Source organism: Taeniopygia guttata, chromosome 8 (assembly GCF_048771995.1).
Source record: "Taeniopygia guttata chromosome 8, bTaeGut7.mat, whole genome shotgun sequence".
Classification (NCBI taxonomy): domain Eukaryota; kingdom Metazoa; phylum Chordata; class Aves; order Passeriformes; family Estrildidae; genus Taeniopygia; species Taeniopygia guttata.
Window position 1 is genome coordinate 14095684 of NC_133033.1, and position 27199 is coordinate 14122882.

At 40.2% G+C, this 27199-nt stretch overlaps 1 protein-coding gene across 1 annotated transcript; it reads right to left on the reverse strand.

Annotated features, from left to right (window-relative positions):
- On the reverse strand, positions 1-23609 carry VIT2 (vitellogenin 2). The gene is made up of 35 exons (XM_041717814.2): positions 23427-23609; positions 23292-23312; positions 23045-23196; positions 21482-21733; positions 20805-20966; positions 20565-20713; positions 19816-19966; positions 19552-19709; positions 19301-19466; positions 18343-18468; positions 17771-17989; positions 16610-16827; positions 16375-16472; positions 15976-16100; positions 15764-15865; positions 15020-15139; positions 14741-14930; positions 12725-12818; positions 12425-12610; positions 11748-11892; positions 11393-11615; positions 11139-11314; positions 9922-10773; positions 9389-9439; positions 8400-8486; positions 7147-7359; positions 6915-7057; positions 6376-6514; positions 5761-5896; positions 5145-5331; positions 4737-4825; positions 3597-3694; positions 2715-2874; positions 1160-1321; positions 1-289 (listed from the first exon to the last, which is right to left on the reverse strand). The coding sequence occupies exons 1-35, from the start codon at positions 23494-23496 to the stop codon at positions 171-173; spliced, it is 5739 nt and encodes a 1912-aa protein (XP_041573748.2). The 5' UTR covers positions 23497-23609; the 3' UTR covers positions 1-170.
- Between the last annotated feature and the right edge of the window lie 3590 nt (positions 23610-27199).

Sequence of the window (27199 nt, forward strand, 5' to 3'; positions counted from 1 at the left end):
AGTTTCTACAATAATAAGGTTTAATACTTTAAATTACTTAGGAAGATTCCACATACGAGATCCTCAAGTACTTTATTTAGTGTCTATTATACCTTAAGACAAGTTTTTTACACCACACAATAAAAATATGAAAGTGTTTATGTTTTCTTCTATGCTGCAAGGGTACAGCTTCATGTGCTGCAATTTTCATCCTCACAAGAACATGCTATGTGTGCATCAACAGTGTCCTGCATATCCTCTGACTTCTGGTCAAACTTCATCTGCTTGTCTGTCAGGCCGGTGGCTGAATCTGATGGGGAACAAGAAATGAAAATTAAGCTATTTACTTCACAAGTAGTTCTGCAAGCTACAGCATTTACCATGCACTAGTTATTAATTACAGCAGGCTTGGCTGTTCCTCACTGATTTACATATTTGTATTTGCCTAACTCACACAGAGATGTTCCAGGAAACCCACTTCATTAATAAGCCAGTTCTACCTTTAAAGTCATTATTTCCATGCAGAATTTTATTAATGATACATTTAGGAAAGGGTATTATGATCTTTAAGAAAATAAAACTTGGAAAACAGATACAATTCTATGTTCTATATAATCTATATCTTCTTTATCTAATGACTTATAATCTACAATAAATGCATAGAAAATAAATCCTCCTATGATGCTGGACCTGTGTGAAGAATCCTGTCCCCACCTGCCCTTCTAGTACCTAAACCAGCTCAGTGAAGTAGGATCACACCAAAAGGCAGCGATATATAAAAAATGCAAGGCAAGAATCCCTGTTTTGGGGTGCTGCACTTGGGGTCCTATATGGCTCAGCCTGCACAGGCTGCTGTACACAGCTTTTCAGCTGAATCAAAATGCTGTCTGTGCTGTTGTCCTGCCCTTACCTTACCTAAGCACCATGAAGGAGAATTCAGTTTAGATTTTAATCCCAGTGCAATGAAAACAATAAATGTACAATAGAAAACCACCTCCCTCACTGAAGGAATGTTTGCCTATTAATAAAACAGGGAAAGGGCTTCATTCAGTAGAGCAGTAAGTCCATGCCTACCTATGACTACGTAATATTATTCGTGTTTTTCAAGTGGAACAACTGAGTCAAGTGACAATCTATACTTTTGCTCAGCTCCTCTCTGGTGGGATTTCTGTTGCCTTACCAGCAGGGAGACAGTGGAAGCCCACGGTGACAGGAGCAGTCTTGGTGGGGGAGCAGCCCTTGGTGCAGCGCAGCACGGGCTCCGTGGAGTAGCACCTGGACTCAACTCCGGCCAGCTGGACCGTCCTCTCCAGCTTCACCAAGGAGTGCCGCAGCTTGCAGGCTGCAACAGGCACCACAACAGCTCCTGAGCTTACATGCTAAAGCTCCACACCTCCCCAGAACGACCCATCTGCCAACTCTGCCAATCTGCAAACAACTTCCCTCTGTGAAAACTGTGTTTTGGCCATAAATGAAGAAGCTTTACTGACTGATAAATCTTTCAAATCAGCTTGTTAGATATAGAGCCCTGGAAAGCTAATTTCAAATGCAACTGCTCTGCTTCTAGATCAGGATATAGAAACATAGTACTTTCCAATAAACATTTTTCAAGGTAAACTGCCTTACTTAATAGCTGTCAAACCACATTTTAAAATGTTGAATATTCAGCAGAGGAACTAAAGGTGAGATTTCTGACCAAATAAAATTAATCACTAAAGAACCACATCATTACCAATGTCATTCAGACACAGAACTGGTCAGAGAGAGAGCAACAGTCATTGCTGCCAACAAGTAATATTGATCTCAATTTGGATTCCCAAGACAAACAGTTACAAGTGAAAAGCTAAACAGACCACAATTTATTCCTGTATATAAATTTTATGTCTTCAAATTTCAGCAGCTTCCACCTTATATTAAATGGAAACAGAATGCGGTCACCACCAGCCACAGGAATATTATTGTGGATGTGCATCTGGACTCCATATCCATCTAAATCAAGTTTGTTTTCCAGAATTCCAGACAAAAACACTGAAGAATAACAGCTAATGCTGAGCTTGACATGTACAAGCCATCTCCAGGGACTGAGGACCTCCTTCCCACAGGGCAAGTCTCTACAGATGCAACGTGCCTGTTCTCAAGCCACACCATCACTGTGGTGTGATGTTGCATCATAACCTCAGCTGAGAGCTGCACACCATAAGATCCTAATCTACTGAAAGACTTAAAATGCAGTTTTTTTATTTCAACCATGTAATTAAGTCCCTGGACTGCTCATCTACTTTGTACATACAAAACAGGAATGCTTTGTTTGACAGGTTGCACTGGTTCAAAAACCAGGTGGTCAGCCATGATAATAACCACTCTTCCCCATCTGATTTTTTGATGGACTAATTGCAGAAAATTGATGTCCAGAAAATGCAGCTGTGCTTAACTAAAAGCATTCTGTATGAATGTTATCCTCTTTCTAATCCTCATCTAAAATACTTCAAAACTGAAACAAAGACTTTGATTCATCTTATTTTTGAACTTCAACTAAGTTGTATATTTTGGCTTGTTTAACCTGTGATTCTTTATTTCTTTCTCAACTTGCAAGTAATTTTAAAACTTAATAATGAATCTTCTAATATGCTTTTTATTTCCAAATATATACGGATTTTAAATTTTCTGAACAGGTTATATATTTCTTGAACAAGTGCAGTAATATTCTATTAAATTTATTAGAGCTTGCATCATACCTCCTCTACAAGGCCTTTCTTCCAAAATCCAAGAATGCCCAAAGCTCACTGCATCTTTAGCTACATATCCGTTGGGCATCCGATATTCCTGTTTGCATTCTGCATCATATTTTCCACACAGTCCACACATTTTCCCTGCCATCCATAAAGCAACTTGGATCTTGGAGGAAAAAGAAGTAAGTATTTCAAGTTAAAAAAAAAAATAATACCTGTGAAGCACATTTTTGCTATGCAAGTCCCTTCCAGTGTAAGGTAATGCACAAACATTTAAATTCTCTTTGATAAGAATTCAAAAGGGTCTGACAGTCAGATGCCAGACTCCTGTGGGGCTGCAGAATCTATAGCTGATACAGTCTTTATAACCTACTGTACCTGTCTAGGGTGTTAAGTTATTCATGCTCTAGACTATTAATACGCTGAAGCTTTTTTCTGGTGGTTGTTTTGATAGTACAAGAGACAGACTTGAACCCCTTACATTCCAGCTTCATATTAATTTCAGTGCAGACTTTAAACCACTCATTTATCTAAAAAGAATGACTGCATTTTTGCTGTTTTGAAAAATTATACAGCTGTAAGAACAATGTCAGAAGCTGAAAACTCATTTTTCTTGCAAAGGCACTGCTGACTCAGGGTGTACACTCACAGAACCACTTCCCAACACGCATCTGTACTGCAAGAACAGAATACTTTTGTTGATCAAAGATTCTCATTTCTCACACTCAGGACTGTGCAATCTTGCAGCATCACCTTCCCTTCGGAGATTTTTGTGCCCTGCACACACTTGCCTTTTGCACTGTACACCCTGGCCCTCATACATAGAGATTTAATGGAATCCTATGGAAATTTCTTAACACCCAATCTTATGAAGAGGAAGAATGATACCCTGCATGTGTATCCATCAAAGTACAGTTTATCAATGCCATAGGCTGGGGCGCGAAGTACAAGCCCTTGATTTTCACTGTGAATCCAGAGAGAAGCACCTAGAAGAAAACAAAACAAAACAAAACAAAACCTAGCTTCTTTAAGAGAGAAAAAAGCAACTGTCATGTTTCTAAAAAAATGTTCTTCAAAATTCCCCAGCTACTCTATGCAAGAAACAAAAATATAGAACAAAGCAATGTAGAAATGGGCATACATAGAAAATGGGTGTTTGCAAAAGTTTGGAAAAGAATGTTAATGATCACAGACTTATTAATTTTGGGGGGTTTATTAACATAATCACATTTATGTTTATAAATAATTACTGAGCTCTCTCTAGTATCTCTGTAGTCGTGTGGATCAACAAGGCTCTGAGTGCACTGTATTGCAATATGGAAATATGAGAACACTATGACTGTCACTGGAGCCATTTCTAGCACAATTATCACTTCCCAAGTACATAACAAATAGGACAGAGCTCAGCACTGGTACATGCTAACCCAATTTCAGCAAGATTTAGCCCAATCCATATATTGCAGCTCTACAGTCAGAATACCCACACTGTATATAGCCCCTGACTACACAGTACAGGATTAAACAAGGTCTTCTTGTACTTTTCATAGAAACGAACTATTCCTGCTTTGAGAGAATCAAGCAGGTTGTTTCACCAGCTCTCCATACCTATCCCTGGCAGAATGCAAGCCAAATTTATACCTACAAATCAAATCAGGAAAAACATCAATATAAAAGTCATGTGAAGTGGATTTTAGAAAGGCCCTACTTCACAAAGTTTTCATCAAGCAAAATTTGATAGCACAGCCAAAACCCTTCTGAAATTTAGAACTACAACAGAACCTGCCACGATGTACAAAAAGGTGGGATCTTCATGTTAATTATGTCTTGCTTATTTAGGCTTCACACTAATCAATCTTTATAAGTGTCCCTCTGCAAGTGAGTTAAGTACTTATTCTTAAATATTACCTTAAAACCAAAGAAACAGTGACTGAATACAAACTGATCAAATCTCCTTCACAGATTCCTTCTCTCTCCTCCTTTCTCCTAGAACATCAGTGAAAACGGAACAGCATATGCTGCATCACTCACCAGCAGATGTCAATGACACATTTGTTGGGCTCTCAGCCCCATCCACCAGCAGCTTCACCCGTCCGTTGGCAGGGCGCATATCGACCTCACTGCAAGGACAAGAGTGCTCACAGCCTGGCCGTGCCACCTTCACACACTCACAGTGTCAGAGGCATTTTCTGCTCACTAAATGCCACTGGCCAGAGCACAAACTCATTTCAAACACTTAAATTACATCAGGGGTACTCTTGTCTCCTAAGATGCAGGATAAGAGCATCACATTCAATATGCATGGAAAATAAATAAGGGGAGTACTGAAACATCATGGGCTGCTAATCATTGCAGGAAAGCTCAGACTGGAGCTCCTCTCATGCTAAATGTGGACATTGAGGTCCCTCATGCTCCCAGCATCTGGCAGAAGTTACTTACTGATTGCCAAGCTTGATGTTGATTGCTTTCAGATTCACAGCTTCTTCTGCATTCTTCATCATCACCAGGAACTTAAGGTCAGTGCTGCAATCCTGAGCCAAGATGTGGTAGCAGTTTTCTGGCATTGTGTAGTTAAACTGAACTTCATTAAAGGTTGTGATTTTGTTGTAGGAAACTGAGCATTGAGCTGGTTAAAAGAAAATGCCAGTGAGCTTTTTCTTTTCCATGAGAGAAAGCCATTAAAAGGTGCGCTTTATTTTTAGTGCCATATTATTTTAGCTTTGTATTTTTTTCACTGTGTGATATTTTCATATGGTTTACAGGGACTTTTGGATACTAAGCACCTATAAATTCTTTAAAATTTCTTCTAACAAAAAAAAAAAATTGCCAGAAATCTAAAATTTTATCAATTCAGATAACTGGTATCTTGATCTCTGAAATGCTGGTGATTTCTGTACTGCATGCACAATATGTTCTCTGAGTTGAACCATCCTCACATTATTGCAGAACATTTCCTAATTAACAGGAGATAAACAATGCCAGCAAAATTTAGAAGGTGTCCAAATAAATTGTGAGACTCAAGTTGTCATGCTTCTGAACCCAGTTAGACTCTGACCTTTCAAATTCTCAAGCACTGCTGAAGGGGCTTCAGCAAAGACATTCCAGATGGGAGGCTGCAGCTCTGAAGCTGGCATCCTTGGACCTACAGGAAGTGACAGGGGAAGCCTCATGGCTTTTTCATAGAGGGTAACCTGAAAAGGAATTCAAAAGCACATTCAAAATGCAAACAGCTAGAATTTCTTTTCCTACTTCTTCTACTTTCATTGCGAAGACTTGACATGAACATAACTCATCTGATTCATTGTCCATGAGGCTTTTGCTTTTGCTCAGTTTTCTCTGATGGTATGAGACTAGTCATTCGGGTATTATTTGGGAGAGAATTAATTACTCCCTTTCAAAGGTGATGAAGTGAATGCTTATGGAGATACTACAGATGGAAACTCATATCATTATGACTACCCATGTCTCTCTCCATGAAAAGAATCATTATATAGACATTCTTCTATGAAATACTACAATGATGGAAACATATAAAAGTAATTTTCATCATTTGCACCCAAACTGATGCTAACTTAATTTTTCTTTCTCAGAATTGACCCAATGTAATTAAACAGTTACACTTTTCTATTAGGAATAAAATAGAAGAGTGATAAAAATATTTCATAATTACATCAGGAAGCTTGATAACAACATCACATGTCCTTGGAGAAGTTAGAGCCACGATCACCCTGGCTTGTCGAGAAGGATTCTTGTCTGTTTTTTCAGAAAATCCCAGCATAAATGCAGCCCCAGGGACAAACTTGTAAAACCTTCAAAAGTTAAATCAGAAAGATTTACTGAGATGGAGGAAAAAAAGGCTGCACACATCCCAGCTAGATTATCTCACACCTGTGTGTAAGTAGCATAATAGTCTTCAGGATCCCTGGTTTTGTCCTCACACTCACTCTCTGCTCTACTCTCTGTTCAAGTTTTCAGTGAAAGAAAGGATCTGTTCCTCAGTTTTCAATAATTATAGCAAATATCAAGAGTTACTGTACGTTAAAATAAGATGTAATTCGACTCAGCATTTAGGTCCAAAGGCAGTATTTGGACAGATCAGAGGATAAAGTATCAGCCAGTACTTAAGCCACTAGAACCTCGTGTGCAGATGCTGATTTTTCCCAGTTGACCAGTATTGTTGACAAGTGTCACTGAAGACTCATTTCTCACCATTCTGCTACGGATCTGACACTGGAAGGAACTTTAGGCCACTCCAGTTTCACTTGTACAGCAGGGTGGTCAGCAAACTGCCCGGTTACCAGCTCAGATGAAACCTTGTAGTCCCGGCAATTCCGTCCCCATTTCAGGTAAGCCTGTGATGGAGGGACAATGGTGCACTTTTTAATGCCTGGAGCCTTCCTGTGATGCCTACAGAGATGTATAAGCCAGTTTTGAGCCTTACCGTTGCCTTGTGATCATTGAGGACTGAAGCATCAGCACAGAGCTTCCACTTGCTTGAGTCTGTGAGGTTTGACACAAATACCTGCATCCGGGGCCTGATGGAGTCAGTATCAGCATATACCACGAGCTGGAGGCCTCCTATCTTCTTATCATCACGGATGCCATGCAGAAAAGCTGCTAATACTGGTGTTTTAACATCTCCCAAAAACTTTGGCTAAGAAGAAGGGGGAGAAGGCATGCAAAACATATAATTATAGAAGAGTTACCATGGAACATTTTAGATGCAAGATCTAGATGGATAAATGAAAAAATAAACAACTGAACCACAAATATATACCAGCATATGTATCACACATATATACATGGCTATAAAACCTCATGCATATGTCTTTAATGTACATGTGCCTCTGCATGCCAGATGGCTTTTATAACTGTGTTTTTTATGAGTCAAAATTTGTGCCAGCTCCTGAGCTACAGCTGATACCATGGAAATAGTCATATAATTAAAATACAGTAATGACTATATGATTTGGGCTTTATTGTTAGTATCCAGCCTGTGAATAAAAGAAAGTGGTTCAGTTTGAACATCAGCTGTCAGTTGTATGCATCACTCATTCCCACAGCAGAAACATCCCCCAGCTCATCTCCTCTTGTTTATCTGCCTGGGTCTTGTGCTGGCTTTCTTCTCACACTTGGGCTGTGAGTTCTGTGGGCCAGTCAGGTTTTGTGTTTGCACAGCAACTCAGGACATTTTCCATAATCCAGGACATTTTCTTCAACTTTGAGAACCCTTCCCTTGGAGAACAGCCTTAAGTGCATCATGACCTTCAATATCTTCAGTCCATCATTCTCAAGCCTGCACCCATCTGCCTGGTGGTGAGGAGCCCAGGTGCTCCATGGCCCCTCTGGAACATGCCTTTTGCTGAGGCTGCTCTGAGCCTCAGCTGCTACCACCAATGTCCTCACACTGGCACTGCAGCACCTCAATCTCCCTTCAGGCTGCAGAGGTCACAAAATGAGTCTCTGCAGGCATCTGTTGGGTGGGATTTCCATGAGGGAAGGGTTGAGATGCAAGTAGAAAGTGCACGTGGGAATTATGGTGCACATCTTGACTGATACCTGAGACTCAAGAGGCTGGCATTTCTCCTTCCCATTATTATTATAACTATTATTATATACAGTTACTGTCAGTGCACAGCTACTTTGACGTTATTCCAAGCTGTCAAAGCCCCCTAAAAATGATAGAAAACTAACCCATGAAGCTCGAGATGAGGCATGACTGGATCTGACAGAGGATTGTGAGCTGCTAATTTGGTCATCTGGGAGTTTTCTTTTTGGAAACTGCAAAAACAAAAACCAAAAAAACAAAAAAACCCAAAAAAATCAAACCACAACCGGCTAAAGAGGGAAACTTTAAAGCATGCTTGAAGAAATTGCATGAGGCAGTACTGAACAATACTCTCTCTCATGGCACTAGGTATGTTCCAACCCTGAGCAGCTCAATGACTTGTATTAGGCTTCATCCTGCTTACTATGTAGGATCTAACTCTGAAAAATCTTGTGCCCCAAACAAATCTAACTCTTCATGGTCCATAAGGACTAAACCTAGATGAGAATTCACTGTGGACCAGTATCAAAAGACGAAAGCAAGTCAAATTTAATCAACTTCTCACTTCAACATGAAAGAACAGAAATTCTGCACAGGGCTGATGAACTGGAAGCTAAACTGAATGGACCAACTGAATGGAAAGGAGCATCTGGGTGGACACACACTGCTGAAATATTACTTTTTGAGGAACACTAGTACAAAGTACACTGCTCTGGCTGGCTCATGCCCTAGTAAGAATCTCCTTGACCAAAATACTATAAAATAAGGTAACCTCCTACATTTGTCCACATCACTATCCTCACTGTGTACCTGCAGTGATTCCAACCCAAGAAACCAGGTGATCAAAACCAATCAAATGAGCCAAGCTTCTGGTTCCTCCAAAGCGTGCAGCTCCAGTCTGTTTTACTGCTTTGGAAGAGGCTTTGCATCTCCTCTGCAGAACCACAGGTGGCTTCATGTGCACACACAAAAGGGAGCACAGATCTCTGTCTTTACCCATCTCAGAAGGACCACCACAGTTCTAATGTTATCAGTACTGTAATTTTCCTCAACAAAGATAGCAAGTTGCCACTAAAGTCTCCATTTGACTCTTGAGAGATTCCACACTTCTTTTAGAGAGGAAAGAAAAACTCACCTCTTGTCTGTGTGCTGATTTAAAGCGGTACTGATAAATCTCATGTGCTTCCTTTGAAAATGACAAAAACAAGAAGATTAGAAGCCTCATAGGCAAAGAAATGCTGCAATTATATGAAAATCTAAGAACAGGAAATTAAATAAGAAATTTACTGATTATCATTCCTACATAGTTCTGTATGCTTAGTCACAAGCACATAATGCAAGATGAAGTCATTTATATAAAGCATTAATGTTTCTACCACAAAATTAAGACAGAAATATGCAATGTGTATGGACAGTTAATTGTCAAAAAAAAAAACACAACAAAAAACCACCAACATTTCCTGACAGTAACAAAACTTTCAACAAACTTGTGGAACTTTCAAGATGAAGTAGTCATCTGTGCCAACAATTGCAGGTGTATTTGTAGAATAAATTTTTCAATTTTATGTTGCTAAAATTTACTGGTCAACTCCTAATGTCCTGATTTGTCATGCAAAGCCAGCCACCACCAGGAGCGTGATTCACAAGTTGATTTACTGACAAAATTACCCATATTTTGGAATATGCACTGCTGCTGCTGCTGCTGCCTTCCAGATGTCCTGAATGATGTTCATGGCTATGGTGGCTCAGTGACTCGCTGCTGCTGCTGCTCCTATTCACATGCCTCGAGTGATGCCCATGGCTATGATGACCTGATGACTTCCTGCTGCTGCTGCTACTGCTGCTTTTGCTGCTGCTGCCACTGCTGCTCTTGCTACTTCTGCCACTGCTGCTGCTGCTACTTCTGCCACTGCTGCTGCTCCTACTGCTGCTGCTGCTACTTCTGCCACTGCTGCTGCTGCTACTCTTGCTACTTCTTCCACTGCTGCTGCTGCTACTTCTGTCACTGCTGCTACTCCTGCTGCTGCTACTGCTCTTGCTACTTCTGCTGCTGCTGCTCTTGCTACTTCTATCACTGCTGCTACTTCTGCTGCTGCTGCTCTTGCTACTTCTATCACTGCTGCTGCTACTACTCTTGCTACTTCTATCACTACTGCTGCTGCTCTTGCTACTTCTGCCACTGCTGCTGCTCTTGCTACTTCTGCCACTGCTGCTGCTCTTGCTACTTCTGTCGCTGCTGTTACTGCTGCTCTTGCTGCTTTTGTTACTTCTGCCACTACTGCTGCTGCTCTTGCTGCTTGCATCTTTGTTTTTCACTTGCTCCTCTTGATTATTCTCATCTTCATCACCAGCCTCTTTACGACGAGGAGAAACAGCAGATGATGAAGAAGAGGAGACAGCTGAGGAGGCAGAAGATGAGCTGGAGGGATGTTTTGTATCAGGGTCTGCCCCAAGCTCTGTAAGCACAGTGTTTTCTTTCTTTGAAGGTTGCTTCTTCTGGTGTCGTGTTTTATTTGCAATCTGCAAACAAAGTCCAAGAGGTGCAAAAGAGAGAATACATCTGGTCCTATTTTTACAAAGTAAAACTTCTGTGAGTGTCAGACAAAGCCGGTGTGTCACACCAGCTTTTCAAGGAAAAACAACCTCCCTGCCTCACTCACTGCAGAAGCTGCAGAATTCCCTCAGATCCACTCCGTCCAGCTGAAATCCAGCCCAGCCCGGCCCACCTTGCTGGATGCACTCCATAGGAGCAATACCTCAGCATGGGGCACTGGCACCTTTAAAGCAGCACCATCCTTTCTTTGCCATGCCAGCAAACTGTACTTCTAATTCTTTCCCACATTTAGGGGAAAATGTTCCCCACAGCCATACTCAAAGTCACTTGCCTTGAACACATTTTCAATGCCTAGAATCTTCTTCAGTTTAGCTTTCATGTCCCCATACAGAGATGATTCACCCTCTTCCTCTGACTCCGCGTTTACTTCATTAATTATTTTGGAAGCTGCTCTGGATCCTGCCTGAATCTCCAGCTGGATTTTGTCAAAATCAGCATCTGTTTCAACTACACACCAATTGCAAACATTGGAAAGTAATACCACTTTAAATAGCACTGACAAGCCTAGGTTGCTCAGTATTTTACCTGGGATCAAGACTATTTTAGCTTCGTGTTCTCCGATTAATCTGTGCAAATAGGTATTTTTCAGGAAACTGGCATCTCGTGACCTTCTGGAAAAGCAGAGCTGACAGCCAAGGTGCTGCAGCTTGATGCAAATGTCTCGTTTATGAGTTTTTCTTTCCATGACACGGTGAAGATCCTCTTGAGAGTTATAGGCATGTTTCCTTGACGTGCTGTCAGCTTCCTGCTGCATTAGAGATGAGGATGTAAATACCGCTGGGAGTGTGTATAGGCAAGAGTAAAACTACAGACATCCATTACAGAGAGGGTAAATATTACTATATAAGCAAAAAAAAAAAAAAAAAAAAAAAAAGGTTACCTTTGTGAAATCTTCACCGGAAGCTCTATCTGAGGGTTTGAAAGGTTCTTCGACAATATTTGATGAAGCATCTCCTGGGAGAATTGCGGTTCTCTTTTCAACACCTAGCTCTCCTAAATTTCTTGATACAGCAAAAGCCTTATGTCTGTTGAGATATGTGCAAAAAGCAGTGAATAATTCCAACCCCTGGTCTTTGGATTAAATACATCCTTGTCAGTATCATGTGACAGCACAGAGGTAAAATATTTGAACACAGGGCTTATATATGAATTTATATTCATATAAATATTATTGGAAATAAAAAAGAGTTCATGACAAATATAATTTTCTTATATTGCAGGAAGTTTTCAAAGTCTGGATAAATTTCAACAGAATTTCCAAAACATTAAAAATATTCCTTCAAATATATAAATCAAAATCCTTAAAAGACAATGAAATAATAAAAAATAATAAGAACATAAAATAATAAACAATTTAATATAAAAATTACACTGCTAAATAATTCAGGTATCTTCTGATTTTTAGCTACTGTATTTTTCTTCATTGTGCTTTATCCCAAAGGTTCTGCTACACACTGAAGAGTCACTGTCTATCTAGAGACCTCTGTGGGAGGTCAGTAACAGTGAACTTTGACAGGCTTCAGCAACACAAAATATTCTGAAATAATGCTACTGTACCTTCCAACAACTATCTCAGTTTCCTCACGGCATGGATTTGTTTCAATCTTAATATTTTTCAGCTTCATGTCTATCTTGGCATCAAACTTCATTGGAAGTCTTGTGAGGACCTTGCCTTGAATTTCCACGGCTTGTTGGAAGTATTCTGTGTTGACACCCATTGTTGCAAATTTCTGTATGTATAAACTGAAACAGAGTGCAGCAGTCAGGTGTAAGAAGTCAGGTGTAATTTTCACCCATGTGGTTCTGCCTTCCCTTAAAAACCTCCTTCACATGGAAAGCCTTAGAAACCTGCCTTACCTGGGTTTTATGTCAGAACGAATCTGCAAAGTGGATTCAAGGAACTGTGAAGGTCTAAAATCTCCAGTTAAAGGGGGAGTTATCTTTCCATCAACTGCAAATGCAAGAACAATATTTAAACATTATAAAAATGAAAGAAAGGAGTTGAACATAAGCAGTTTTCAGTAGGAGGTAGTGGTTTTGTTAGTACAGCAAATACAGCTGGAAAACAGGACAGACTTTGGGGTACATGAGAACTTTCATGATTCTGACGAATACTGAAAATATAGAGGAAGCCTGTTATGTTCTGATGCAACATATTGAAAATGGAAATAAAAATATACTGAGAAAATGAAGAGCAGACCCAAAATGAAAATTTGATAATTAATGTAACATTAAAATTTCAGAAACATGGGGAGTCAGACGACAGTGAATGCAGAGAACAAGGCTAAACAACCTCTGCTCTCCAATCTTTCCTCACATCAAGTGTGAACATCTTGTACTGTGGACTCAAAACTGGACATTTTACTGCAGATACATCTGCAAATGTGCTAAACAGAAAAGGAAATTGTCACACCGGCTCTGCTCTTGCTTCTGCAGCCCATGACACAGTTAGCCTTCATCACCACGTGAGCACACTGCAGGTTTATCATGCCCTTCCTGTATAATTGCTCTCTATCTGGGTGATGCCCAGCCTAGACACTTGCCTGCCAGTGGCAGCCTGACCCCCCTTCCCCAGTGCAGCAACTGCTCCCACCCACTCAGTGTTAATATTGATACAGAAATCCTGAGGGTGCCTTCTTTTACAAAGTTCAAATTTTAAAAGAAGACAATGAACAAGTGCCAATGGCAGAGGAAGGTTTTTCCTAACAAGTCGCCAAGCTATTTTCAGCTGTTGGCTACCCTTGGAGAGCAGCAGTCCAGACAACCTTCAGTCATTTTGTAGCCCATTCATCCAAACCATACCTCCCCTACTTGGCTACAAGGTTGTAATTAAAACAAAAACAAAACACAAAAATCCCACAGGAGACACACAAAAGGGGCAGAGGTGCAAAGATGTTACTAAAGCAAACTAACAAACCAAAAACCAGCAAAGAGTGGGTACATGCACAAACACAGGTGCATCACCCTTCATTCTTTATGTGGTGTCAGCAGATATTAGAGTTATTCTTGCCTAATTTAAGTCTGCTGCACAGCTCACAGTGTGATCATTGAATTAACTTCTTGATGAGGATTAGCACTTGCATATTTATTCTTTTGAAAGAGAACTCCAGTTTCTTTTCACAGGCCCTCTTCTCTTCCTGCCTTCTTAATGTTACTAACAGTGCTCTTTTGATTTTTTTTCTATTTTCTTCTCTTTTTGAATCAACATTGAATCCTCCTCAGATTGTGTGGGCACCTCTGAGGAACCACACCCTTCTACCCATGTCTGCATCAGCTCCCCAGGCATCTCTTGCCTTTTTTTGGCCTTGAATGTTGTGGCCTCTCTCTCTCTGGTTTCCCATGTTCTCACCTCACCTCATCTGTCCTCAATCCATTCAAAAACAATGCACAAATCTGTGGGACTCAGATTCAGTCAAAGAAAAGAAACTGAGAGTTTCTAGCCAGGCAGATGCCTGGGAAAGAGCTGGAGAGAATGTAAATAATTCTTTATCTCTCTTGTTCTCACATAGTTTATAGTTAAGCTCTATCACTGTGCGTCAAGCACTCTGCACCAATGGTTTAGGTTGTTTTCGCTTCAGAACCAATGGATTTGGCCTTTGCTAAGCTCTGTATAAAAAAGCGGTGTATTTTGAATAAATCGGAGTTTTACTCTCAGCAGCCTTGGAGTCAGAATCTTCTCATTCCCGTCCTGCCTCGACAGCGACACAAATCAGTGCATCTCTCTTTAAACATCTTCCCTGCCCCACTCTTCAATACAAAACCTAGTTCTTTTTCTAACCTCCTGGCTCTCCACTTCTTTCTCCAGCCTCCCTCAGCCCCAGTCCCTCATCCCGCGCTCAGAGCTTGCACTGCTGCCCCGCGTTGCTGGCTCACCGCTGGCGGCAGCCCGGGCCAGGGCGGTGCTGTAGGAGCTGTACTCCAGGGGCAGCCCGGTGCAGGTGGGGACGATGTAGCGCATCTCTCCCAGCCACAGTGGCTGTGTCCAGTGTGCCATGCCGCCGCTGCGCAGCTGCCCCGCCAGCCTCTTCAGCGCCGCGCTCCTGTCCGCGGGCTCCAGGACAGCCTGCAGAGAAACAGCCACCGGCAGGTTGGGGTGGGCAAGTGTAACAACGTCCAGTGTTGCAAAAAAAGTAAAGTAGGGGACCCTGGTACCTTCACAGCCTGTTGTAGGACTTCCTTATTGATGTTGATGTAGGCCAGCTCTTGGCCAAAGAGTTTAAAGTAGGCTGATATCAAGGGGGTTTCTGTTGGCAGCTCCTTCCATCCCAGCAGCTGGGTAACAGATAAAGACACAAGCAAAGTTTCTTAATGGAACACTTCATAAATGATAATTCATCTTGAACCACCCATAACTAAGCCCATCACTGACCAAGCTGCCCTTTTCCTTTTTAAAATTTCCAATTGTAAATAGCATGAGTCACACTTTCTTCCACCACTGAGACGCCCACAAATGTTTGGTGTCCCAATACAATAACATTCACACACAGGGTCTGAACCCAGTTTGAAAGCACTGCAAGAAAAAAAAAATCTTTCCTCTTGAAGACAAAGGTATATTCTTGTAAATTAGATGAGGTAGATGAAGGGAGGGAAAAGGAAGCCTGCCAGGTATGTGACACATTGCGTTGCAATGTCTGCTACTCCCTTCCCTCCTGTGCTCCTCCTGCAGCCATCTCTGAGGTGGGGAGGAGGCAGAGCCAGAGCGAAAACTGGTAGAAGCTATTGCAGCCATGGCAGATGTCCCCTGCAGTCCCCACTGCACATCTCTCCTTTACAGAAATACTTGAGCTGACTCCTGGGAGAGCAGTTGAACCTCCTGACACAAGGCTTAGCTAGAGTGAGAAGCATCACCAATGCCCCTTCACATAACCCACACATTGTATTACTGAAAATACCTACAGCTTTTCCAATCTCCTTTATCTTTTTGTATGTGGAATATTCAGCAAATGGGATATTTCGTTTCATGATGACATCTGTGAGGCCTTCCACACGGACACCAGCCTACCAAAACAGCATAAGAAGGAGCAGTCTGAAACATGCTTACAGAGAGGAAATTTTGTGAGCAGTTTTAATTTTAATTTGATTTATTATTGACTTAGGTAAATATTTACCTCCACCAAATCAGCCACTGACCCTGCAGAATATGCCATCAGCTTGGAAATTATTGCTGATGGGAACATCGTTCCTGGGCTGTTCATAACAAGGATATCTCCAGCAGCACCAACTTTATAGTTATCTATGGCAGGAGAAAACAAGAGACATCTTTTTCCTAACCATTCTGTTTGTCATTCAAGATCATATTTCTGCAGCTTTTTCCACTGGCAACTTTAAGATATATCATTACATGAACTCTGTTTAGGCAGAAATTATTAAATGGCTACTCTAAAAATATGAGTCCCACATTTAATTTAATTTCTCACTGAAACAAAGATGCCATATTTCTACAAAGTACTTAATATTTTAAGAATGGATTTCTGAAGTGAAAGTTTTCTGATCACTGAATCACTTACCAAAGTAACCACCAATACGTATGACCTTGCTGTAGCGATAGCTCAGCCTGTCCAACCTGGGGGCCAGCAGCTTAAGGGCAATATTGCAAGCTGAAGATCTAAACAAAATGAGAAAAGTAATAGCATCCAGAAACAAGCTGCATCCTGTCAGTAAATAAACTGACTACACTTGTCAGCACATGCAGAAGATCATCATTTGCTGAAAAGCACCTGCTTTGTTCCTGTCTCTACTCACATGTTGTATGTGTATGGCAACCTGCTCTTGGACAAAGCCTTCATGTGGGAATACACAAAACTGGCCACCTGCAAATTGCTCTCCTTCATGGCCACGTTGGCAATGGTTGTTATTAAGGGAAGGGCAGGCCTGGTCTCAAAGAGAACAGCACAAGCCATCATCCGCACTTCAGGCGAAAGCGACTCGTCGGCGAGGATCTGGATGAGATATCCCTGCACCTGCAGAGACAAAACAGGGGCTGGAATTACCGATAACTGAAACCATTTTGAAAACTGGATCCACACCTAACACACAGAAAATACGGCAGAGAGGATCATTATCCCTGCAGAAAGGTTTCCTGATCTTTTTTACTGCAGGGTTCCACATAACTTTCCTAATATAATGAAGGGACCATGGTGGAACAGCCCCATGAAAACACTGAACCTGAAATAAATGTCCAGCTATCAATGTATTGACTCAACCCATGACAATCCAAAAGACATCAGCATTGCTTTGTGCATTACTGACATTCAAATATCAGTGAACATCTTTGAGGAAAAAAAATGTAGATAATAAGATTCATTGTTTGAAGTAACTCCACTGACTCAGTGAGTGTGCTTCACTATTTTAGACCAGTTTTAAAAGGGTTCAGGAGTTCACCAAAGACAGTCTCAGTGAATGGTTTCTCATATAGGTCCTATACCTAAACCATCTGAAAGTCTTGCCTATACTTTCTGTGACAGCAACCTCAGTGTGGGGTCAGTGGTGACTTATTGAACCTTGAGGGAAGGGTCTAAAAGAGGCAGAGCAATGCTGACATTTGGCCTAGGAGTTTAACAGCAAGTGTCTCTCCTCCTGCTTACAGAGGCATTTTAAATTATATGTCTGACTTTTAGGTGGCTAATTATCCAGTATCTATAACTAGCACAGGACTTAGTTGGTTAACGCAGATGTTAAAAGCAACACTGCTGGATATCCTTCTGGAAGATTCCTACTGGCTAATTATCATTACAGCTTAGCAGAAAACATCAGCTGAATGTAAAACTGTATAGTATTGTTCTTAAAAATAATCTTTTTTTGAAAAAAACATGCTGAATCCACACACAATACCATTAGAATCAATATGCTTATGGTACATATTCTAATTCACTAAGTAAAGAAAATCTACCAGATCCTACATACTGTTTTGCAGTCCTTCCAAGCAATTTTTCTCAAGGCCATTATGGCATCAATCTGAATGTGGATGGGGATATCAGAAGCACTGGATGAAAATATGGGAAGGAACTTCAGGATGCGCTTGATGCTGGCTGGTTCTCCCATGTTGCCAATGCACTTCAGAGCTAATTTCATTTTGTCCTCACGGCCCCTGCTGATTGCTTCATCTGCCAGGTCATGGATGGGCTGTAATCAAAGCACAGTTCAATCTTCTTATTCTAATGTATAGACTGTCCACAGTGCCCCCCTGCCCACTGAAAAGCCTACCACAATAAAGCAACTGGCTTTGATAAAATCAATGTGGTTTCTCTCAGGATTTTCCCCTGCAATGTGAAAACTGTGTTTCCAATGATGAAGCAAATGACTACATTTATAAAATTATTTGATAACTTTGTTCTGAAAAAAACCTAAATGTGTATTTATATTTCCAGTCACCCTTTTTGTACTGTATCTTAAGAGAATTAAGCCAATATAATGAATATTACTAAGCTATTAAAAACAAACAAACAAACAAACAAACTTGGCAAAAAGCCACACACCTGGAGAACTTCTTTAGGACAAACTGAGGTCTGAGAACAGTATCTATTCACCACAGAACTGTATCCCAAGCTAGCAAGTTGTTGAAGCATGGGATTTTTCTGGATTCGAGAACTTGTCACTAAATCCTGTGAAGAAAAAAATTAATTTGTCATTTAATACAGTGCTTCACAAAGCTTTCAGAGCAGGAAAATCACCAGCTCTTATTTGAAGGGATCAGCTTCAGAATGATTATTGTTCTCATCCAAACAAATTAAAGTAGGTTGTAGACATTATATTTGGAAGCTTTACTTATGAGCTAAATTCCCCACTACTTTATACACATATAAGCTTACAGAGCTACATTTTGATTTTCGTCAACTGAACACTGAAAACATTAAGATTATGAATAAACATCAATGTATAAATGGAATACCTCTAGAAAAATGTGCAACTCAATTATATTAATGATGCATTTTTGCATAATTTCCCCTTTTCCTGTTTAAGAGTATTGGCTAGAGATGGCAAAAATCCTGTTCAGAATAGATGGTTCATTATTGTGTCAACATATTTGATGTTTGCACTAATACTTTTCCTGCAGCATTTTCCATTTCATGGACTAGTTGGCAATTGAAAGAGCTGCTCAAGTGACATAACACCCCAGTCATCATTTGTTTCAGAAGTAAGAGATTAAAGGGACAAAGTTTTGTCTGTGGAAAGCATGCCATGTGATCCCAGCAAACTAAAATGGAATTATTCCCAGAAGCTCTTATAAGAAAAGGGCTTTATATCAATATAGAGAAATGAAGACATAGAACTATCCTCTAATAAACACTATGCCAAAACAAATTCACAGGTCAATGTTTCCACAAAATTAGTGCACACAAGAGGAGAATCCAGCCTCTAATGTCCTTAATCACAGGTTGTTGATTATCATTCCTTTTGCTGTGAGACAGGAAAAATTCACATGGCTTTACTCACTGCTGCTATTGAAACCGTGTGTTCATCAGCTTTTGTTAAATGGAGAGCAAAGGGAACACTCAGAAGAGCCTGAAGGTAGCTAAGGTCATCACTGCGGATTCTGCTCTTAATGAATTTGAGAGCTTCTGTGGTGCCCGTTGCAGAAACTGCACTCAGCAGCCATCGCCTGCAAATAGATTTTTAGAAACCCTTCATTTTAGCTCCCAGTTGTCACAAAACCAGATTTTCTTTAGGTTGATACAATGAAATACCTGTAGCGGGGTTTATCTGAACATTGTTTCCAGATGGATTCAAGGGTGTCAGCGCTTGCAGCGCGGCAGAGCTGGACGAGCTCCAGGAAACGGTATGGAAGATCATCATGGAAATCCTGTTGGTTATTCAGGACTATGTGTTGCAGTGTTTCGATTACCTGTTACAAAACACAAGACAGAGGGAATGCATAATTACAGTCTTTGGAATTTATGATCAGGTTTGCCTTTTTTTTTAATTAGGAAAGCAATTTGAAAACAAAATACCCGTTGCTCAGGGTTTTTGGTCTTGATGAGCTGCACTGACATCTGTGGCAGTACTGCTGGGAACTGATATCGAAGGCCACCGTAGCTCTGCATGGAGATGTCTGCGGAGCTCCCCCACTCACTCTTCACCTCCAGCAAGGTGAGTTGCTGTCTGTCAAGAGACAAGAGTCACAGGAGAAAGGCATTACCTCTCTGCACCCATGTGCCTTGTTTGTTTGCTGGTTCAGTGATACTGTGATGGTAACTGTTTTATTCTTTCAAAATTTTTCTTATCAAAAGCAAACATTTCACTAATGAATAAAGCCTTCTATCTAGAACAAAATGGTGTTGGAGTTATCTACAACAAAATTGTTTCTGAGGAGAAGCAAAACTGCTGTCTGCTGAATGAGAGCTACTGACCTAGTGTAATGAATGATCTTATTTCTACATGTACCATCTTCCTCCTGACACTACAAATTAGCTCCTTTTCAGAATAAACAGAGCAGTAAAGTTGTATTCTTATGGTATAAGCAAACAAAACAGCTTTTCTCCTTTTCTTCCATGTAACTGTAATGCCAGTTTTACCAGGGTACAAATAAAAAATGGTTTGCTTTTGAACTTTTTGGACTGTGGAAACTCCAAGTACGATTACACATCTCCATTCAACTGCTGTGGAGCTCAGTTCTCATTTCCCTTCAGCTGGGAGTGAATGGGACTGACAGAACCTCTAATTATTCTCATTTTGTGAAGCAAGCCCACACCCCACCTACTTTGCTTCCATGACAGCGACACCAGTGGGTTCACTGAATGGTGAGATCTGATACACCTGCTGAGACACCACCTCTGTGATCAGGGTTCCACTGTCCGACTGCTTCAGTTTGTAGGAGAAAGCCGCAGTCCCCTTGATGATCCTTTCTTTCTGTAGGACAACAGGGAGACCCAAAGAGTGAACAAATGGGAACACAGTGGCCATGTTTGTGATTAGGAAGATCTTTTCATGTCTCACGTACCATCACATCAGCAGGGCAGGGATAGATGTAAGCCATTCCAAGACTCTTCACCACTTTTTCCTGGCAATTAGTTTGGTCTACAGTTTTGGTAACAGAGACTCGGCTGTTCTTCTTGTCTTCCTGGATGACATACCTCGTATGGCAAACACCTCCAATCCCAGCCTGACAGATGAATACAGAAAATGAGACTTTCCAATTATATCAGGATTTCACTGTGTGAGAAGTTTTACTTAATGAAGATTCTCAATGAATCTGTTACTATTACATATAATCATTCCTACTGAACTAAATAACAGGCATGTGAGCAATACTCGGTCAGAGGACAGAGTTTAAACTTAAAAAGTAATCAATTAATATCAACAATTAGCAAATAAAATTGATCAAATAGCTGTATTATGAAAGCCATATAACAAATAAATTAATGGATAATAATTATTTTTCTCCAAAGAACTGCATGTTCTAAAAGACTTAAAGACAGATGTCTTAGAAAGAATTCAGCCCAGGCAATTTGTTGAACACACATGGACACATTTACTTCTATATGAATGAAAATCACCTTTTTCTTACTACAAACATATAAAGGTAGATGCAAATAGACAGAAACTCAGAGGAAGACCAGCTAAAGAGAATAAACACATCCTTTCAGCAAAATAGTTTTAGAATGGAAAGAAACACACCTCTTGCAATTCATATACGTTCTGTGACTTCTTAATGGTTATCTGTATCATGTTCAGTATTCCTCTCACTATGTTAATGCAAGTATCAGGGCAGTTTTCTGGACCATAAATGTTTCCAACTCGTCCACTGCTGTATTCAAACTTGAAGGGCCGGGTAAGGCATGAGGAAACCATCTGGGTGATTTTGGAAGATCGAGTGAATGGGTCCCTGGGCCAGATGCCATTGTATTCCTCGAGTTGTGGGGAGCGGATCTGGGAGGAAAGCAAGATACTTAGGTGAATAAAATCTCTTTGATACTAAATATGCAAACATAGTAAACATACTGAAAGAAATTCATATAACCACTAGTAAGATACTCTTTTCTTCCAAATTTAGGCTTGGAAAATCATACAGCAGTTTATTCTTTTGTCTTGTGCTTATACTATTGTAAAACCAGGGCAAATCCTGTCTGCTCAACAGTACTATTTTATCTTACAGAAGTAGTTACATATCAAATAAAGTCTCCCTTTTTGTCAGCCTTAAAATTAATATTCTGCTTTAGATTTAGCATTTTAAAAGCGTATACCATTCTAAATGTAAAAAAAAAATTATGCAGTTTTAGAATGTTTCATTTTAACATATTCGTATACAACTTTTTTTTGACTAATTACTATATTTGCTTCATATTTGTTAGTTATTTAAATCAACTAAAATATTTTAACAATGAACAATATATTTATAAACACTGAGATACAATGTAAATAAGAAACAATTTCCATAAGTTTGGCATAGTTACTCCCAGCTTACGTGCCTCAGAGCACAGGCTGGTGCACACCATACAAGAATTTCAGGACAAAGTCTATAGTGTGAAATGCAATCCTAGCCCCCAGTTTTGAAAGATTTACAGTTCAATAAAACTGGTGAGAGCTGTTACTGAATTCATTATTCCAAAAAGAACCTCTGATTTGTAACTGAATTAAAGGGGTAAAAGTACATTTCTGAAGTGTATTTACTTTGAATTGAGTCAGGTCCTACCACTGCTGACTTTAGCAGGGGCATGATTTCACACATACAGATCTTTTAATAAGTTATTCAAACACTAAATATTATTACATACTCCTTTTTAATGATTTTCAATTTTTAATATTACCTTTACCATGTATCACTTTTTATTTTTAGTTTTTATCACTTTTTAAATATATTTTTATTGGTTGCCTTCATGACAATGATTTTACACACCCAAGTCCTGGCATCCCACCGGAGTTAGAAATGTGTGCTAAGAGTAGAATAAAATCTTAGAGCAGGCTTAAATGTCTTCAGTTAATTTGCCATTTTCTAGCAACCCCCCATCAACTGTGTTTCCAATATGAAGCCTTGAGGAACAGCTGCTACAAACAACTTCCCCAAGAAGCACAGGTAAGTGACTCATCACCTCTGAAACGGCCACTTGCAGATCATTCTCTGATAGCTACAGTGATAAGCCTCCAGTTGTGTTTCCTGCAGCTTTCCTACACCCCACATCAGCCAGATGCAATTAGAAGTGTGATTTTAGCTCACTGTTGCACATTTAGGAGGTGTGGTACCTTGAGGAGGTAGATGTTCTCTGACAGCCCGCTGATCTCTAGCTTGCAGCTCAGGCGCACGCCGGCTTTGGCTAAATTCTTTTCTTGAAGCCCATTCAACACCCAGCCTTCATAACTGTACAAGTAGCTCTTTCTGCTACTGAATCCAGGGTCTGTGGGAAATAATAGCCATTTTCACAATACTTCTAAGCACGTTCCAATAACAGCAAATTCACTGAAAGCAGGTTATGGAAGGAAATTCACTTACCGATGTCAAACTTCTGACTACCTACAAAAAGAGAAGAAATACCTGATAAGTAATGCTCAATCTAGATCCAATCGCTGCCACTGAACCTAAGGAAAATTTGGAAAAGAAAGGTGAAGAAGGGATATGTAGTCTTACCTACAAGGGTGAGCACTAGTGCAAGTATGATTCCCCTCATAGTGAAGGTGAATGGGGCTGTGCCAGACATGGTGAGACTTTTATGGAAGAAAGCTCAGGAACACGTGGCTGTGTTCTGCTGAATTCTCAAGTTTTTTATCAGTTTATGTAAACACTTCCATTTTTGCAATCATACTTTCTCTTCAGATGGAATAATAGAAATCAAGTCATACCTTGGCATCTCACTGATTATCTCATAAGCCCTTTGCCGAATTGTTTAAAAGTTTCTACTTATTCTGATAAGTTTTTAGTAGATCACTTACAATAATTTGACAACAAACACATTACTTAATTTCCTAGGTTGTGTCACAGCTGGTTGCTGATATTTGGTCCTGCCATAGATTAGGCTGATTTTGCTCAGGTTATTCTGACCTGGTACCTGACCCAAACTGTTATCTAGCTGATAGCAGCTCAATTAACAGAGTCAATATCACACACTGACAGTGCTCTTCTTCTTCCCTGGGCACTGGTTCCAGCTGCCCCTGCAGACAGCAGACATGGACAGATAGCCCCTTGCTATTATATTCCTATGTGCACCAAAGCACATTTAACAATCTAATGCAAACCTAATGAAATATATATTGTATATATATTTATTCAAATAAATCAAAGGATCAGTGTGTCCTTTCAGCTCTGGTCACAATGACCAGGAATATTTTTTAAATGAACAAAGATTTCATAAGCCATCAGTAAATATTTTATCTTTCAAGGTAAATGACAGCCAAATCTGGACAATTAAAAGCCAGACTCCTCTCAGCAAAGCAGGGGGAATGGGAGTGCAGGTCAGCTAGAACTTTTGCATTTCACAAAATGCAGCCAAATTACCTGAACAGACGCAGGCTTGCAGCCAGCTTCACCATGGCTTTACAGTGAGAGCCCAGGCACACATTCACACAGGTGTTCTCTTCTAGAAACCTCAGGGCCCTGGAGGCAGGTGGAGATGCACAAAACATGCTTGGCCTGTTCCAGTATGGTGAGGGACTGGGGGACTGACCAGACTCATTCCCCCATGTGGAAGTGACAGTCTTCTAAAGCCAATTAAGTGGCATCTGGATCAATAATAAAAGGCAAGAAAAAGCTCAGGGGCTTCTGAGTTGGAGGAAGTTTCTGAAGGAGCAGCTTAAAGCCTACAGTTTATTGTGTTGCCTGAAGTCACACAAAAGCTACGAATCCCATTCAAATTCAACATCTATGACATACTGGTTAATCAGACACTTTTCCTACTCCCACAGCTCCTATAGCCATAGGATTACCACAGAAGTGTGCTTTGTGGCAAATGCTATTTCAACACCCACAAATGAACATTTATTTTCTACTTCAGCAGTTTCCACAGTCTTCCATTAGCAAGTGTTATTCCTGGGTTGTCAGTCCCATAGATGTTGACTTTTTCAACATCTATGTAAATGGACTGTAAATCCACCTCAGGTTGTGCAAACTATTTTGGGAACTGCCAGTCAGTTCACTGTAGAAGACATTTGAAGGGTGAAGGGTGGACACTTGCAAGAAATGTCTCATTTTTCATTATTATCTATCATCTATAGTGTTCAAGGGAACAAGCATGTTTTGTGCCTCAGGGGACAAGCTCTTTTATACAGTTGTAATTAACTTTTTATTAATATTTATTTAAAACAAACTTACCTGTTATGCATTCCAAATAGTTGTACATCTTGTACAACTCAAAACATGAATAAAGAAACATCAACACTGTTAGCATGAAAACTACAACAAAAATACATACCATGGGAGCTTATAGTGTAGCTTTGTACATTGAACATTAGACATCAGATGTATTTTCTGAAAGCAATAAATAAATCATTGGATAATCTGAACACTTCTTCTGAGGTCAGCTTTTGGTACAACTATGTCAACATTTCATATCTTCTCATCAACTTCTCTTGCAAATCAGAAAAAAATCTAAAACTAAGATGCCTAATAAGGCTTCACAGACAAAAGCTTAGAGATAACTGCAGACTTAAAAAAGAAAAAGCTGCACCTGCACAATAACCAAGCTAATTCAACATGCACAGTATTGCCATTATTGTGCATATACTTCCATTTTCCTTTCAAGAATAATGTGATTCTATTGGTATTATCTAGATATATCAGTTACCTTGACCTGGCTGAAACGTACCTGGACACAGAACAAGCCCTAGAAAGTAAGTTAGAATGTAGTCTGTTTTTTCTTCTGTCCTGATACAAGTGAAGTCGAGCATGCCTGCAGAATCTGGTGGAAGTTTTCCAAAGCAGGAAGACAGCTGTTTTGTATGAAGAAAGTTCTCTTGAGAAAAATGAATTAGGTTTTTCTGCTATACAGTCTGTATTGCAGGAGCTATATATTGTACAGGTGTCAGGAACTGGGGATGAAAGGGGGAAAAAAATTAACAGCTCCAACATAATCCTGGAAAGTAAGTACTCATACCTAATCAGACTGATACTTATGGTAAAATCATGCTCATCACAGACTGAAAAAGCAGCAATGAATATAGTATTTAAAATTTTTTGTGAAACACCAGTTTAAGAAAACCACTCGTCTTTTCAATACCATGCATGAGTAGCTAACGATAGCTGTACTGTCATCACCTGCTGAGAGTCTCCACTTCTTGTTCCTTAAGAAGAGCACCGACTAGATTATTTCAAATATGCACCTATGTGAAGTGACAAACCTGTATCACATTCCTGCAGGAAGTCTCCCCCTTTGCTCTTCAAGTCTGAGTAAGAACGATCCTGCAGCTGTTTCCAACAGCTCTAAGTACCACAGTGTCACCCTCTGCAGAACTCATACCATTATTAGCAGTAGTTTCAGATTTAAAATCTTCCCAGGCGCTGTATATAGAGAAATCCAAAAACTCTAGCTATGTTTTACTTTACACTGATGGGACTGAATCTGTACTCCAGACTTCCAGCCCAAGTCTGAGGCCAGCTCAGGGCTCAACTGGATACACCCTTCTAGCACAGGTAGTTCTTCCATGAAGAGTCACACGCATTTCTACTTCTGTAAGACGGGTTACAGAACTCTAAAGCTAAAAAATATAAAATGTTTATTAATTGCTAATCACTCAATAGGCAGAAACAAGAGTTTAAATAGGTTAGTTATTTTATTCTTCAAGGCATTATTAGCCTAAAAGTTACTTTCATAAAGAAAACCAGGCTGAAGAAGGAGGGCCCAAGTAAAGCAAACACAATGAACAGTCCCAGTGGGGCATCCATGAGCACACAGTGGAACAGCAGCAGCCCCTGGTGGCATCTGGATCCTGCCTCAGCCACGGAGAGCTGCAGTCACTACTGGCTTGAAAATAATCCTGCTTGCAGAGTTCTGTTTCCCCTTAATATAAAAACTCTAAATACATTAAATTTTCACTTAGGTTTTTTGAATATGTATTTATTCTTCCACGAGTAAAATTCACACAAGAGCTGCCCAACAGCTGAGAAATGTGAAACCAACAGGAACTGTACCCTGCTAAGAAGCAGGAGTGACCGACATGACTCTGAACACCCATTTATTGAGCAAGAACAGGAGAAACAGAAAATATGATGTTGTGTTTCCAACCTTACTACCCATGCAGCAAGAAGCCCACCAAGATATTGGTATAATCATTATATCCACTTCTGCTCCCTTACAGGTGCTATATGAAAACCACACCAGTATCATCCTTTGCAGTTTACATTGGCTACTATTTCATCTCAAGCTGGAACTCAATGGACTGAATTCACCAGCAGAAACTGCAGCCTTTTAC